The sequence below is a fragment of the Odontomachus brunneus genome, unplaced genomic scaffold (assembly GCF_010583005.1).
Source record: "Odontomachus brunneus isolate Ranch 3 - 2012 unplaced genomic scaffold, Obru_v1 Obru_scaffold_009, whole genome shotgun sequence".
Classification (NCBI taxonomy): domain Eukaryota; kingdom Metazoa; phylum Arthropoda; class Insecta; order Hymenoptera; family Formicidae; genus Odontomachus; species Odontomachus brunneus.
In genome coordinates this window covers 2,270,190-2,283,793 of record NW_022639459.1, presented here as the reverse complement: position 1 = coordinate 2,283,793, position 13,604 = coordinate 2,270,190, and the positions used below count along the sequence as shown (strand labels likewise).

Sequence of the window (13,604 nt, the reverse complement as noted above, 5' to 3'; positions counted from 1 at the left end):
TTATTACGTTGCTTTATGCAACTTTCAATGTTCTTAATCCTCCACAAAGTCCAATAACTCTAAAGGAAATTGAAATGAACGAAAAGATTGAATATATGTTGAGAGAAGTAGAAAATGATAATGAATTTGAAATAGAACAGGAGGATACTTTAGATTTTTATAATACATATGAAATTCCAGAAGCAGAAAATGTTGATTTATTACAAGAAAATGAAGGGCAAGAATATCTTCCAGAAGAAGTTATTTGCGCTTCCGTTGAAGCAAGTATATCACATGACTATAAAAAACAAGCAATAGATTATTGGAAGAGCGGTAAAACAGGAGCAAGATCGCTTGAAGGAGTTAAAAGAAGATTTAGAAAGGTAACATCTATACGACAATTACGACGGTGGGACAACCAAGTAAATGAAGGCGGTAGTAGAACAGAAAAATTAAAAAGGATATCTCAATACACACTAAATCGCTTCAATGAAGCACTTGAAAAAGGAATGATTATTCATGACATTGACATCGCTCGATGGGCATCTCGAGCGCAAGAAGAAGAAAATGTGGACAAATTCAAAGCTTCAATGACGTGGGTAAAAAGATTCAAAATTGCATATAATATTGTGTCTCGGAAAATAACCAAATTTGTCACGAAAAAATCCTTATTATCAAAATCAAATTTTGAAAATAAATGCAATACATTTATTGAAAACGTAAAATATTACATTGGTAGATATGGATTAGAAAATATTTATAATTCTGATCAGAGCGGATTTCAGTTAGAATTTCATTCCGGTCGTACGTTATCACATAAAGGCACAAAAAAGATAGAATCTGTAGTACAGTCCATATCAGCAACTACGCATAGTTATACTATACAGCCGACAATTTCAGCGGATGGTAGATTATTGTCTCCGCTTTTCATTGTTTTAAAGGAAGTAACAGGAACATTTGGTCCTAGAGTACAGGAAACTATGTTCAAAGCGCCTAATATTTTTGTTACGGCTTCTACATCAGGAAAATTAACGTCAAATCATGTAAAAACCTGGTTGAAAGAAGTATTTTTTCCGAATGTTGGGCCACAATCTGTATTATTATTAGATTCTTGGAGTGGGCATTGTCCCAACATAATAGCGGAAACTAGAACAGATTATGCAACAGATATTGTTTTTCTAACAATTCCAGCCGGTACAACAGGACAAATACAGCCATTAGATGTATACGGCTTCCGATTATGGAAAAATTTTATTAGACATTTTTCTGATACTGTTTTATTGTTAAATCTTGCAATTGAACTTCATACTAGAAATAATATTTTGAAATTACAATCATTAACGCACCATCAATTCTCGTCGCCTAGGTTTCAAAGTTTATTTCGATATGCATGGTTTAAAAGTGGATATGTAGAGATTAGACCAACAGAGTTTCAAACACCGGTTGAATTTTGTTTCCAAAGGGATTCGAAAGTAAATTGCGATATTTGTGGCGAAACTGCCATAATTACTTGTTCTTGGTGTAAAAAATCGCTTTGTATTACACATTTTTTCCATGATCATCATCTTTGTAACGAATATGTGCAATAAATATAATACATTATCCGTTCATATGCAAATTCTGTACTGTTGCTTTAAAATATATTGTTAAATAAATATTATTGTCAAATATTGTTCTACTACAATTTATTATTCCTTTCTACTTTGTTTCCTTATATTACTATTCCATAATTTATCCGGAGTTCTCTGTTATCTTTAGCAATTAGTAATTATATATTGTATATTCACATTACACGCTTTCTCTCTCTTGCAAAAGTAATAGAATATGTGTTTCTTTTATTTCATGCATTACAATTTTATTTTAACCTGCCTTGATCTTGTATCAATTTACTTTGCAGTAAACATATTTAATATACATTGAAAACTTCTGTACAAATTGCGACGCCGCGCACATTTGCTACTGTTGTTATATATGCTTACTGTTGTTTATCTCTGCTTACGTCTTTATTTCGTATATTACATATCATATGATTAGAATTAATTCGTTTTTATCTTGTAATATGAGAAAATATGCGCAAGTAGTTATAAAACATAGCGCAAGTGAAGAGAAGTAATCCAACGCAACGTACAGTACTTACCTACTCGCACAACGCGGTGCCTATAACGCGAAGTTATCAGTCATGTAGTTTTGCCAAGAATTGAATCGAGGAACCATACTATTATTATATATCGATGGATTTGGCATGAAATGCTTTTTAATTTTTGTCCTTACAAAAACTTAAAAATTTGCAAAGGTGACGAAGGGGAGAGGGAGGGGGGGGGTGAAATATTGCATTTTAAAAAATTTGAATAGACCGATGGAAAGGGCATAAGATACTGTAAAACTTTTGTCTGAAATATTTTTTCATATACCTCATATTTTAGGAAATATTAAATAAAAATGAAAAAGTCCGTTTTTTTCAAGGGGTGGTTTCAACCCCTAAACCTCGAGATAAGCACATAAAAAAAAATACGTGTCTAATGTTTTTTGATGCTCTACAACATATCCAATGCTCATCAAATTCGGTGAGGGACGCCCCCGACCGTTTCCTTTGAGTGAAATCATTCAGTCTGATCTTTCGAAGTGTAACGTTTCACATCGGAAAATACGGCCTCGACAAACTCATTCAGGTCGGAAAAAACGCGATACGGTTGACAATCCCGTGGTTGTCAATTGGCGTGGACAGTTCCGCGGTAATATTTAAGTACAGTCCATACTTGTCGAGTGAAATTAGTCTGCCCTTTGTCGCTGCACTAACGGTGCATTAGCTTTTCTCCACCAAGTCTCAACTCTATCAGGTGAACCTCTCTGGTAACTGGAACACCACCCAATGAATGAACAGAGTTTTGCCGTATTTATTATAATATTAAGGTATACGCGGCGCACTTTATGATTCAAATAAATAACTAGAGGTTATGTGATTATGTCAAAAAACAGAGAAAAATGTGTCGGCGAAAATTAATCTGGCCGCGCCTGTTTAACTATTGGAATTTGGTGTTTAAGTGTTCGAGGACTTCAGTGTTCATTTACTCTGGAGAGGTCACCCTATTTCTCTGAAAGTAATGAAGTAAGTGTGCACCAGTTCAGCGAAAAACAGACCTAATATCGTACGGCGGAGGGAAATTCGCGTTTGCGCGTCTCCTCGCTTGCTCGGACTCTTGTCCACCCTTGTTGAAAATAGGGGATCGTTGGCCATGTTGGAGAAGATATTGTAGTAAAAATTATAAGAATATCTTTTACAGTATCTTTTGCATAGAGCTGGGCTATGCTGATATTGCAATACAAATTACTATAGAAATAGCAATCTACCGACATGAAAAATCATTCAAATAAAGCAATTTGGTAATAAGTTTGATTTGACCTGAATCTCTTGATCCACATTCAAATAAGAAGTTAAACATGAACATTTTTCAGTGAATATGTAATAATTGCAGTCATAATCTCTACATCCAAGATTACAAAATTTTGTTGTAATTTTCACTTTTTATACGGACATCGCAGTAGAAATTATTATGAAAATAATAAATTTGGCGATCTACCGCACATACGATAGAAAAAAATCATTCAAGAAATCGCCATAATTTTATAGCAACAAGTGCACAACATTTTTCATCAAATACACAGCAATCTCGGACATAAAATGTCTGTATGATGCAAGATCACTAGATTTTGTTGTAATTTTTACTGCAGCGCATTTCTTGCGCGCGCAAGTTCTAATTTTCTCTCCCTCTGGGAATTTACAATTAGAAAATAATTTATCACACGCTTCAACAGCGAGACACGTGTACGTCGCCGGACGAGAGATAAGTCGGACAAGACGTTTAAAAATGACTAGTCACACTTGAAGAAGCGATGCTTCCGAAAAGCCGAACGAACGTTCCGTTCCCTTCGGCGCAAATCGTCTCGACTCGTGAAAATACTGCCAGATATGCGAATTAATGAAGGCGGGAGCTTAAACCTAATCAGAGAGGTCATCCTACGCGCACGCGCGCGCGAGTATATAGAAGTACCACTATTAATAGTCTCCCCCTGCCGGGTTTCGTGTGTGTTTGCATGTGTGTGTACCTGCGTGTGTGTCAGTGAGTGTATACGTGTGTATATTGCACATTATTTATCGTCGTTAACAGGCAATGTCGCTTAATAATCAGTTCCGTCATTATCGCAGGGAAATTGATGAACCGCAAGCCCAAGGTAGCTTATCGCGCAATTATCAGAAACCTGTTATCAAAGCTTGTTGCACGGAGAAAAAAGATTAGTTGAGCTAACATGGCAATACAATGTTCAGCTGTAATAAATATTGAGGTTTGTGGAACCCGGTGATCGTTTAGAAATCCGGCTTGATTTGCTTCGTGCTGGCAAAAAACGCCAACTTGGCAGCGTTTACTATAGTCTCAATCAAGCAGCAAGAAGGATACACTAAGGAGCGATCTTAGGTGACAATTCTGGGATTCATATTAATAGTCATTACTTGAATCTTATCTCGATATACTCAGCTTTGAATTTAGAGTTAAACGTGAGTTTTTCAGCTGAATCGTGTGTCAAACGAGTCAATTAATGAATAAAGTTAATTCGATTCATGTTAATTCAATCTTGTTTCTTCGTGCGTGAATTCAAATTATCGTCGCACTCCTAAACCGCCTCGAACTCATACGGTTCCACGTGTAAGATCAATTGGCGAACTAAGAATAATTCGTTTTTGTTCTCGTGAGATCCGGATATCCAAAGATCAACGCGTCTCTCTCTCCCTCTCTCTCTCTCCCTCTCTTTGCGCGTCATCGACGTACTCGGTGAACCCCTTCCGCCATGTCAGTGAACAATTAATCGAGGACGAAGAGCAACGAGGAGAAACAGCGATTCCTAATCTCTAGTACTCAAAGAGCACGTCCACGTCAGGCCGTGAAATGAACGGCGAGATCACGACGACTCCTTCTCCGAAGATCAACATCGAGGAAGCTTCCTTCGCGCGACAAACACTCGATATAGCTCTTCTCTCCCCGGGTCTCTCGTCTCGAGGTCGCGAGAACACAGAGGATCGTTGGGCGAGATTTGTGCGGACCAGCAACGAGAGGGAGAGCAGTGTAGCGACTCGGAAGAACGAGCGACACACCAGCGAGCGTGTGTGTGTGTCTGTGCCGGTGGTTCAAGGTGCGGAGCCGCTCCCGCGTTGATCCTTCATTTCGGGCAGATGTTCATTCGGGGGGGGATTCTCCGGCGCGAAGCCGTAATCAACCGTATCTATAACCCGGACGGCCTCCGTGAGACCGCGACGAAGCGTGACGGACCAGGAGGGAACCTGACGCGTTCTTGCGCTGGTACGCGTACTACAGAGAGAGCTGCGCCGAGATTTCGTCATGCGCGTCATCGTGAAAGCAGTCTACGTGTGATTAGAGCTGCGACTGTCGTGTGCATACCGCGAGTGTGTGCTGCACTATCGCGTTTTCGTTAGAGGTAACGGTTGCGCCAGGATTACAGAGGGTTAATCGTTGAGCGTGTCTGTTGAGCTCCGTGCCTGTCGCACATTAAGCCCAAATAGTTGGCTTACTCTCTGATAAAGATGTCGTAACGTCTAAATGTCTCTTCCCCACGTTCCACGCGATTTGTGCTCCGAACTGGAGATCGGTCTAGTACGAAGTTGAAGTACGCGTCGACGTACGTACGTATGTGTGTGTGTGGGTGTGTACAAATGCGAAAGGACACATAGCAACTGTCGAGTGCAGCTTGCACGCGACGCCGTCGAAGAGGCTGTAATCCCATTCTGTAGGAAAATAAGCGAAGTTGCGGCATTGATCCAGCGCCTCGGAGGTAGGCAAAGCGTTGTTCCGACTCGTGAGAATGATCCAAGAAACTCTCGCTAATTTCACCCTAAACTACCTTGGCTCTTTTGTACTTAACGATTACGAGAGCTCGATAGCGCCATTTCGAATAGTAGCAAAGTGAAAACAATTATTTGCACGTAGACACGAAAACGCGTATAAGTATACAGAGCGGCGATAATTAGTAACAGTAATAGTGGTAAGAGCAGCAGCAGTTCAGTAATAGATATTAATAGCCGTAATAATAGTAGTAGTAGTAATAGTAGAATAGTAGTAGTAGCGATAGTATCATAGTAGTGACAATAAATAGCAATGGTGACAGTAATAACACAGCGGCGGCAGTAATACCGACAATATCAGCGATAGCGATAAGAGTATAGTGCGTCGTGTGATGTTGATAACAATAATAGTAATACACTGAGAAAAAAATACTGGAAAATTTACTCGTGGGATAAAAGATTTATTCATGGAAACAAACTTTATATATTTCACAGAGATAAACTTTGTAGCCTGCAAATAAGTTTTCGAGCATTTTTTATCTCAGTGTATGTCCGAATTATTTTATTGTTGTCTGATACGCGTGTAAGAAACACACAAAGTAGATCTCCCAGTCTTCGTTTGCCGACTCCCGCGCGTTTTGGAGGCGCAGCCGCCTCCGACGCGATTCAAAGAGGAGAAGGAAACGTCGCAGAAGATGAATATGTATCGATGTATCGTATGTTATCTTTGCGAAGCAGAGATAGTTAAGTCTGAGATAATCACGGCACGCGAGGACGTTTCTTACGTGTAAAGCTGAAAAGTATCAGCGGCAAGCCGGAAGGAAGAAAGAGTTGCAATTGACACGAACCGACTGGCTGAAAGAAGCATTTCGTCGAGTGATACAGCAGAGACGGTACAGTAGAGACGGAAACGCAAACGGGATCGTGCCGAGCAGCGTTTGCACACGTCGAGGTAAAAGTACCAATTCCCGAACACCTACCCGACTCTGGACATTCTCATTGTCTCGGTTCGCAAATACGAATACTTTCAACGTAAAAAAATACGTATATATATATATATATTAGATAGGTACACATATTCTACGTTGAAATTTCAGATATTCGTATCTAAAGATCAAAAGTACGAATGTCCAGACTCAGCTACGTGCCCGGTAATTGGTTGCTTTTTCCTGGGAACGTTGTCAGAGCCAATGTCGATCGAGTGGTATCGCGCGCGACAACGCCGTGTCGCGCCATAATATCTCTCCTCGAGACATTAATTGTTGTTTTTCTTTTTTGTTACGGCGATCGCATACGGCGGCCGCTTTGTCCGTGTCATACATCCCGCGAAATGTAGATTACGCGTGTTAGCGACGCGCGAGCTGAGCATTATTGTCGATGACGGTATTAGATCGTAATTTTCCTCCCTCGCTCGTTTCGGGAACGCGCGGATTGGCAAGAATTCGGGTTTTAATTCATCGGCGCCGATCGACGTACGCGTAATAAATTCGGTCAGTCGCGCGAGATTGCCCCCGAAGTGGATTGTGTCGCGTCACGAAGAGTAATTACCGTCGCGAAGTTCGCGTTAAATCGTACAGACAGCCATTAGGTTACTCGGGCGTGCGCGCGAACGCGCGCGAACACGCACACACACACACAGTGTTAAAATTAGACAGCCATTATTGCTCTAACATTATTAATAGATTATTATAGATATCGTTATTGTTGTTGTTGTTAATATTATTATTATTATTATACTTATTACGAAGGGTCAGTAGACAGTTTTCGATCGACGAGCTCCCGAGATTACCTTATATATCGACTTAATAAGCTTCCAGTAAATATAACGAGACCGCCTGATATAATCTGCTTACGGGCACTTATAGATTGCATCGAGATTGTTGACGGAACACAAAGTGTAATTATATCGAGGATAGTAAATAATTACGGCTAAAGCGATATAAATAACTAGAATTGGTGCGATTAGTACTGTTATTGACATCATAAAATATATTGAGACGTATATATTCGTCGATCTCTCCTCTACGATGTAATCCAATAAATAAGTATAATATATGTAATGGAAATATACATATATATATATATATATATATATATATATATATATATATATATATATGTATGTATGTATATATAATACATATTCTCGCTCTATACAGGAGAAAAGTTTCAGTTTCAACACGGAAAATGCTGTCGTTCTTCCTCTTTTTCTTTTTTTTTCTTCTTTTTTTGCAGACGTTCGATCTTACTTTCCTTCACATTTTGCTCAAAATTAAGAGGTCATTGATTCTCGCGGAGCTACGATTAAATCTGGCGCGTCTAAGAGAGAGGAATTCATTATGATCAAGTGAGATACACGCGGTATTATAGCGTTATCGCATTGAAGAGACCCGTAGGCTTCTGTGGTGCTTTTGAATGAGAAAGAAATTAGCTCGTTTAGATCCGCGACAATCTGAGAATTGTACAATTAATCGTAATTTGATATATATATATATATATATATATATATATACATATATATATATATATATATATATAATTATATAATTATATTATATATTATATATATAATATACATTATATATATATATATATATATATATATATATATAATTTTATATATATAGAATCATCACGCAGGACGCTACTTCTTAGAAAATAACACTTTTGAGAATTTTTTCGTAAGTTTTTAGGTAAATGTTGATTCTTAGGTCGATAGAAAGATATGGATGTGTCTTTTTGCCATAATATTATCGAGCGTACGATCGCCTTGTACAATTTCCAAAAACAAGAGAGATAATGGCGTTTCTTTCTGTTTCTTCTAAGTCTTTTATAAAAATAAACTTGAGCGCAAAGCGTCAATGAAGAGCCATCGTAAGATCGTGGGAGTTTGCAGCTTAACGTCGCGCGAGGAAAAGAGAGAAAAAGAGAGAGAGAGAGAGAGAGAGAGAAAGAGAGAGAGAGAGAAAGAAAGAAAGAAAGAGAGAAGTATCATAGTCGTACGATTTGTATGCTCTATTTAATTTCAATCGATCACTCGAAGAACTCGCGTCTCCGAACGGAAGCCTTAAAAGTAATTGAAAGTCGTCAATGGTCGTTAAAAATAATGTTTCTTGTCTTTTCTTAAGCTTAATATCGAAACAAGATCAATCTTGGTCGTAATCTCTGTAGATTACTCGCATCCAAGAGAGAAGATACCTTAGGAAATCATCGGAAAAACCCTCCTCCCCCCCTCCCCGCGAAATAAAATATCTTGTCAGAAGAGTATTTTCTCCTATGTATGAAAGAACACGCGGCACGCCTCCAAATGAACAACACGTCGAATAAATATTTCGTCTCGGATTCACCTCCGATCGTTCATTAATTTAATATCACGTCGCGCTCTCTGGCACGCGCATCATTCGAATATCTTTCCTTCCCTTTCTTTTGATTCGCGGTCCCGTTCAGAACGAGCGTCCCGGGTACATTGTTCGACGACACGGAGCGCGAGACGTCAGTCGAAATGTTGATCGCGCGCGCAGAGGCGCGCGTTAATTCCGAGCCTTTGAGGAACGGCGGACTCGACACGACAAATATCACCCTTCTCTCTCTCGAGAACACCGAGGCGGTAATTTCCTCGCGACGAAACCGTCGGGCGAGTGGAAATCAAGCGATTGGATGATTATCAACGTATCACGGGAGGATAAGGCGCCGTGGAGACGGCGAAACGTATATATCGAATCAAGAGTCGAGGAATCAAGGCAGACTCGGCGGACACGAGTGGCGAAACTACTTTGCGACGACTAAGGTAAAGATATCCAATGTCCGGATACTGATAACTCGCGTAATTTAACTCTGGATATTTTAGTCCTCAAATATGAAATATTTGAATTCTTCACGTAGAATATATGGATATGTTCAATATGTGCACACAGAGGGTGATTCGGGAGTCAATATTCGAGGAAGAGAGACAGTAGTATGACTCATTCTTGGCAAAATGTTTATACAAACATGTGACCGATTCCACACGGTTTGAGAGATACAGCGAGTTCTGCGCGCAGTTGCCTCCCGATGATAGGAGAAACGTATCCTACACTTGCTGCAAAATTATTTGTCCATAGCCTGAGGATATTCCGTCGATGTATTTCCAACATAATGGAGCTTCTACTCGTTATATTCGACATGTCATACATCTAAATAACACCTCCATGATCGATGGATGGCAGTCCAATTAACTGGTCATCAGGATCTCTACATTTCCATCCGAATCACCCTGTATATATTCTACATTAGAAGTTTTAATATATTCGTGTTTAAAGAACAATAAAAGTATGCAGAATTAGGTGTCATTAGTGTCCAGGCATTGAGTACTGTTTTACCTTACGGCCAAAGTATTTACGAACTACGACAGAGCGATGATACGACTCACGATAGAAAAATAAGTGTAAACGCTTACGGACTAACGATGGCATGTGACACACGCTTCACTCCGCGGACTATTCTCGCGCCCCAAGAGGGTGGAGTAGCACGACGGCCCGTCTGTCAGGTTCCTTTTTGGGAATTAGGCTGGAGACACATGCGCATCCCCGCGGTCAACGAAACGAGGGGAAAACGAGGCGAGAACGAGGACGGGCAAAGAGTACTGTCTCGATCTGCGGCGGGGAAACGTCGTCCCCGAGGCGAAACATCGCCGACTCGACGACCAACCGCGCAGGTGATGGCGGTGTTTCGTAGCGCGACAAATCGCAGAGGGGCGAGACTTCACGTCGAAGAAGCCACGGCTGGAGCTCGGGGGAACATAGTCTTCGTCGATTGATGGATGCTGTGCGCGCTCGCGGGGCAACTTGCACCTCGCGTTGTGCGCGGAAATTGCGAGATGCTTCATCGAACCCTTACCACCGGTTTCAGGTACACATCGAAACACAGCAGAATGCGGCTGACCCCGGTTAGAGACGCAAGCCGAGTCGCACGGAGATTAGATAGCGCACAATAACGTAAGAACGGAATCAACAGCGTCGCCTGAGAAATACGCCGACACGATGGAGAAATCTAAGATTAAGCCGAGCCATTTGTCGCCCGAATAAAATACTATTTCGCACACGTGCGCGCGTGACTCAAGATCAGCGGCAAGAAAAAACGGCGGCCCCTACCTCTTCTCGATGAAGTAGCTCGGCGAGGTAAGGCAAGGTAAGCCAAAGTCCTCCCGCGAATCAGACCTTATCTTCTTTGCGCGACCGTATTGCGGACGATAACAGTACGATAATAGTACATCGTGTAATGGTAGCAGAGCAATATCCAGCGCGCATTAACCTTAGGAAGGTGGCCTTGATAACCTTCGCTCACACTGAGAGCCTTAAGCTCCCCTAACTGGTGTATATTTCTCTAGATTAATATTTACTTGTTTCACCACCCACTGAAATGGATACCACTGCTCTTTTATGAGATATTATCAGACTGAATCAGTAACGATTACTCATCCTTATCTTAATTGTACCACAGATTATCATTATTTTTCTAGGAGTCTTTCAGTATGAATAAAGGTTACCTCATATTGGCTACCCTTTTTTTCTAGGATTAAAGCTTTCATTATAAATAAAAGCTGTTCACGTTACCTTTCCAGGCTTGGAGACTTTCCGTATGAGCAAAAATTACTCGCGCTACCCTCTTAGGATTGGAGCTTTTAGTGTGAGCAGAAATTACTCATGCTACCTTTCTAGAGTTAAAAGTGTCTCAATGCGAGAAAATAGTATTTCATCCGGTTAAACTCTCGAATACTACACAGCAAGTGCACACACACACATACACACACACATGCACACACAGAGAACCGTCGTCGATAGACTAAAAGTTACGGGGTCACAGATATGTCAACTAGAATAGATCCGACTATATGAACAAGCGCGCTTTATTACAACTAATTCGCATAATTCCTCTTTAAAGATCGAGATTGAGTGAAGCAGAGCGCTCACAACATTCCACGCGAGAACGTAGTACTTTTGCCCGACGAACGAGAAGGCGGAACGGGGTAGAAAGGGGATGGTGAGATACTGGTGAAAGGGCAAGGCAGAGGGGCGAAGATGTCGCGGGAAGAACGAACAGATGAGGAGCTCGTAGAAGAGCTCGCACCCCTTGTATCCACACAACGATGGTACCCCGAAGAATCTAAACCCTAAACGCGAAATCTCTGTCAGCGACAGTCCCGAGTTCGGTTGCCCGGCCTGGTTTAGTCTGTCGTCGATGCTCTTAGGTTTCTCACCACGGTACCTTAAATCGAAACAGCAGACACAGCAACGAATATTCTTGTGATATTAGAGGTACCCATAATATAATAATTAAATATAGTAAATCTCCATCTTTTGCACAAACACACACACTCGATTTCGCACATTTTTGGTCGTTTTTTCCTGTTATCTTTCTTTTTTCTCTTTTTTTTTTTGCATTTTCTCTCCCCTTTTCTTTGCTTCTTTTTTTTTTTGCTTGCTCTTACCGCAAGACCTTCTCACGCGTGCACTCTCGGATTATCTCTTACGTATGTAGTTTCCCCTTAAATGTAGGTACCTTAAAAGCTACGCGAAAAAAGGACAAACGCCAACTATACTCGTTAGAATGAACGTCTGTCATCGGACAAGACACGAGAATATCACATTGCAGATGTGTTATGTCGTGTGTTATGTCGTGTGTGGCTGGATGGATGTGTGTTGCATGTATGTGTGTATTTGTGTGCATGTGTGTGTCTGCATGTATATATGGGCATGTTCTTTTTTCCTTTTACCTTCACAACGTCATCTTAAGAGCTACAAAGTCCTTATATCAAGTTTTACATACGACAATGGGCGCGCGTGCGATGTGTGCGTATATACGTGCGTACGGTACGGCGAATAAACCGATCTTTCTCTTCCTCCTTAGTGTTTTTTCTCCTCTCTTTCCTCCTCGATCGACGTCAAGATCGACCTCTCTCCCTCTCCCTCTCTCTCTCCCTCCCCCTTCGTTTCAGCCACCCGACATTTTCAGTCGAATTTTGATATCGTCCGCAGCGTCAGGATCACATAACGAGAAACTCAGCACTGAACTTCTCCCCATTCCTTCCTTTTGTCATCTTCAATTGATACTGTGTCGCGCGCGCGCTTTAAACACAATTATTATGCTATTATTATATACATTCGTTTCAGGAAGAGAGAAAGGGAGAGAGACAAAGAGAAATGATGAAAATCGCGAGGGGTCGCGTTTACACGTGGGATGATAATCGCTTGTTCCTCAACGGGGACGAGTTTAGGGTCGGAGCAGCCATCGGGGGGCGATCGCGATAAGCGACTGGACGCGCGTTTTTTACACGATTACACAGCGACTTCGTTTTATTCTTTATTGCCATTTGTTACTTTCCACTAGCGTCTAGTCTCTCAAGAATGAACTCTTGCGCGCGAAGCATCTGGAATAATATTTCGGGTGTGTCTTCGGCGCTCTTCCCTCCGAGGGTCGCGCGGTGACTATCGCGAGAGGGGGCTGTTCTCTCTGTTGACGAGACCGGAAGGCCGATCGCCGAGTGCGATTTGCAGAACGCAAATGGATATGTCGCTTCCGCGACTCCCTCTTCCTCCTTCTCCTCCTCTTTCTCCGTCGCAGATTTACGATACACCGATCGAGATGGGCTCTCCGTGATAGTCTCGGGGGCATCGATTACGCGCGGTTTCTTCGACTTCACTTCGACGTCTCCTCCGTATCCCTGAACGTCCGTGAAAGAAAGAAAGAAAGAGAGAGAGAGAGAGAGAGAGAGAGAGAGAGAGAGAGAGAGAGAGAG

At 41.3% G+C, this 13,604-nt stretch overlaps 3 protein-coding genes across 13 annotated transcripts in view; 2 read left to right on the top strand and 1 right to left on the bottom strand.

Moving 5' to 3' along the window:
* The window catches only part of LOC116840206 (stomatin-like protein 2, mitochondrial), a 172,520-nt gene that overhangs the window by 104,243 nt on the left and 54,673 nt on the right, over positions 1 to 13,604 (top strand). The gene's annotated exons all lie outside the window — the stretch shown is intronic.
* Positions 21 to 1,596, top strand: LOC116854168. Its single transcript, XM_032835832.1, has one exon. It carries the CDS (start codon positions 75 to 77, stop codon positions 1,566 to 1,568), a length of 1,494 nt encoding a protein of 497 aa, XP_032691723.1. The 5' UTR covers positions 21 to 74; the 3' UTR covers positions 1,569 to 1,596.
* Positions 8,052 to 13,604, bottom strand: part of LOC116854166 (trinucleotide repeat-containing gene 6C protein) — a 54,896-nt gene continuing 49,343 nt past the window's right edge. For all 10 annotated transcript variants that reach the window (XM_032835818.1, XM_032835827.1, XM_032835829.1 and 7 more), the window contains one exon: positions 8,052 to 13,529. In XM_032835818.1, coding sequence (XP_032691709.1) covers positions 13,432 to 13,529 — 98 coding nt within the window. In that variant the 3' untranslated portion in view covers positions 8,052 to 13,431. The remainder of the gene's footprint in view (positions 13,530 to 13,604) is intronic.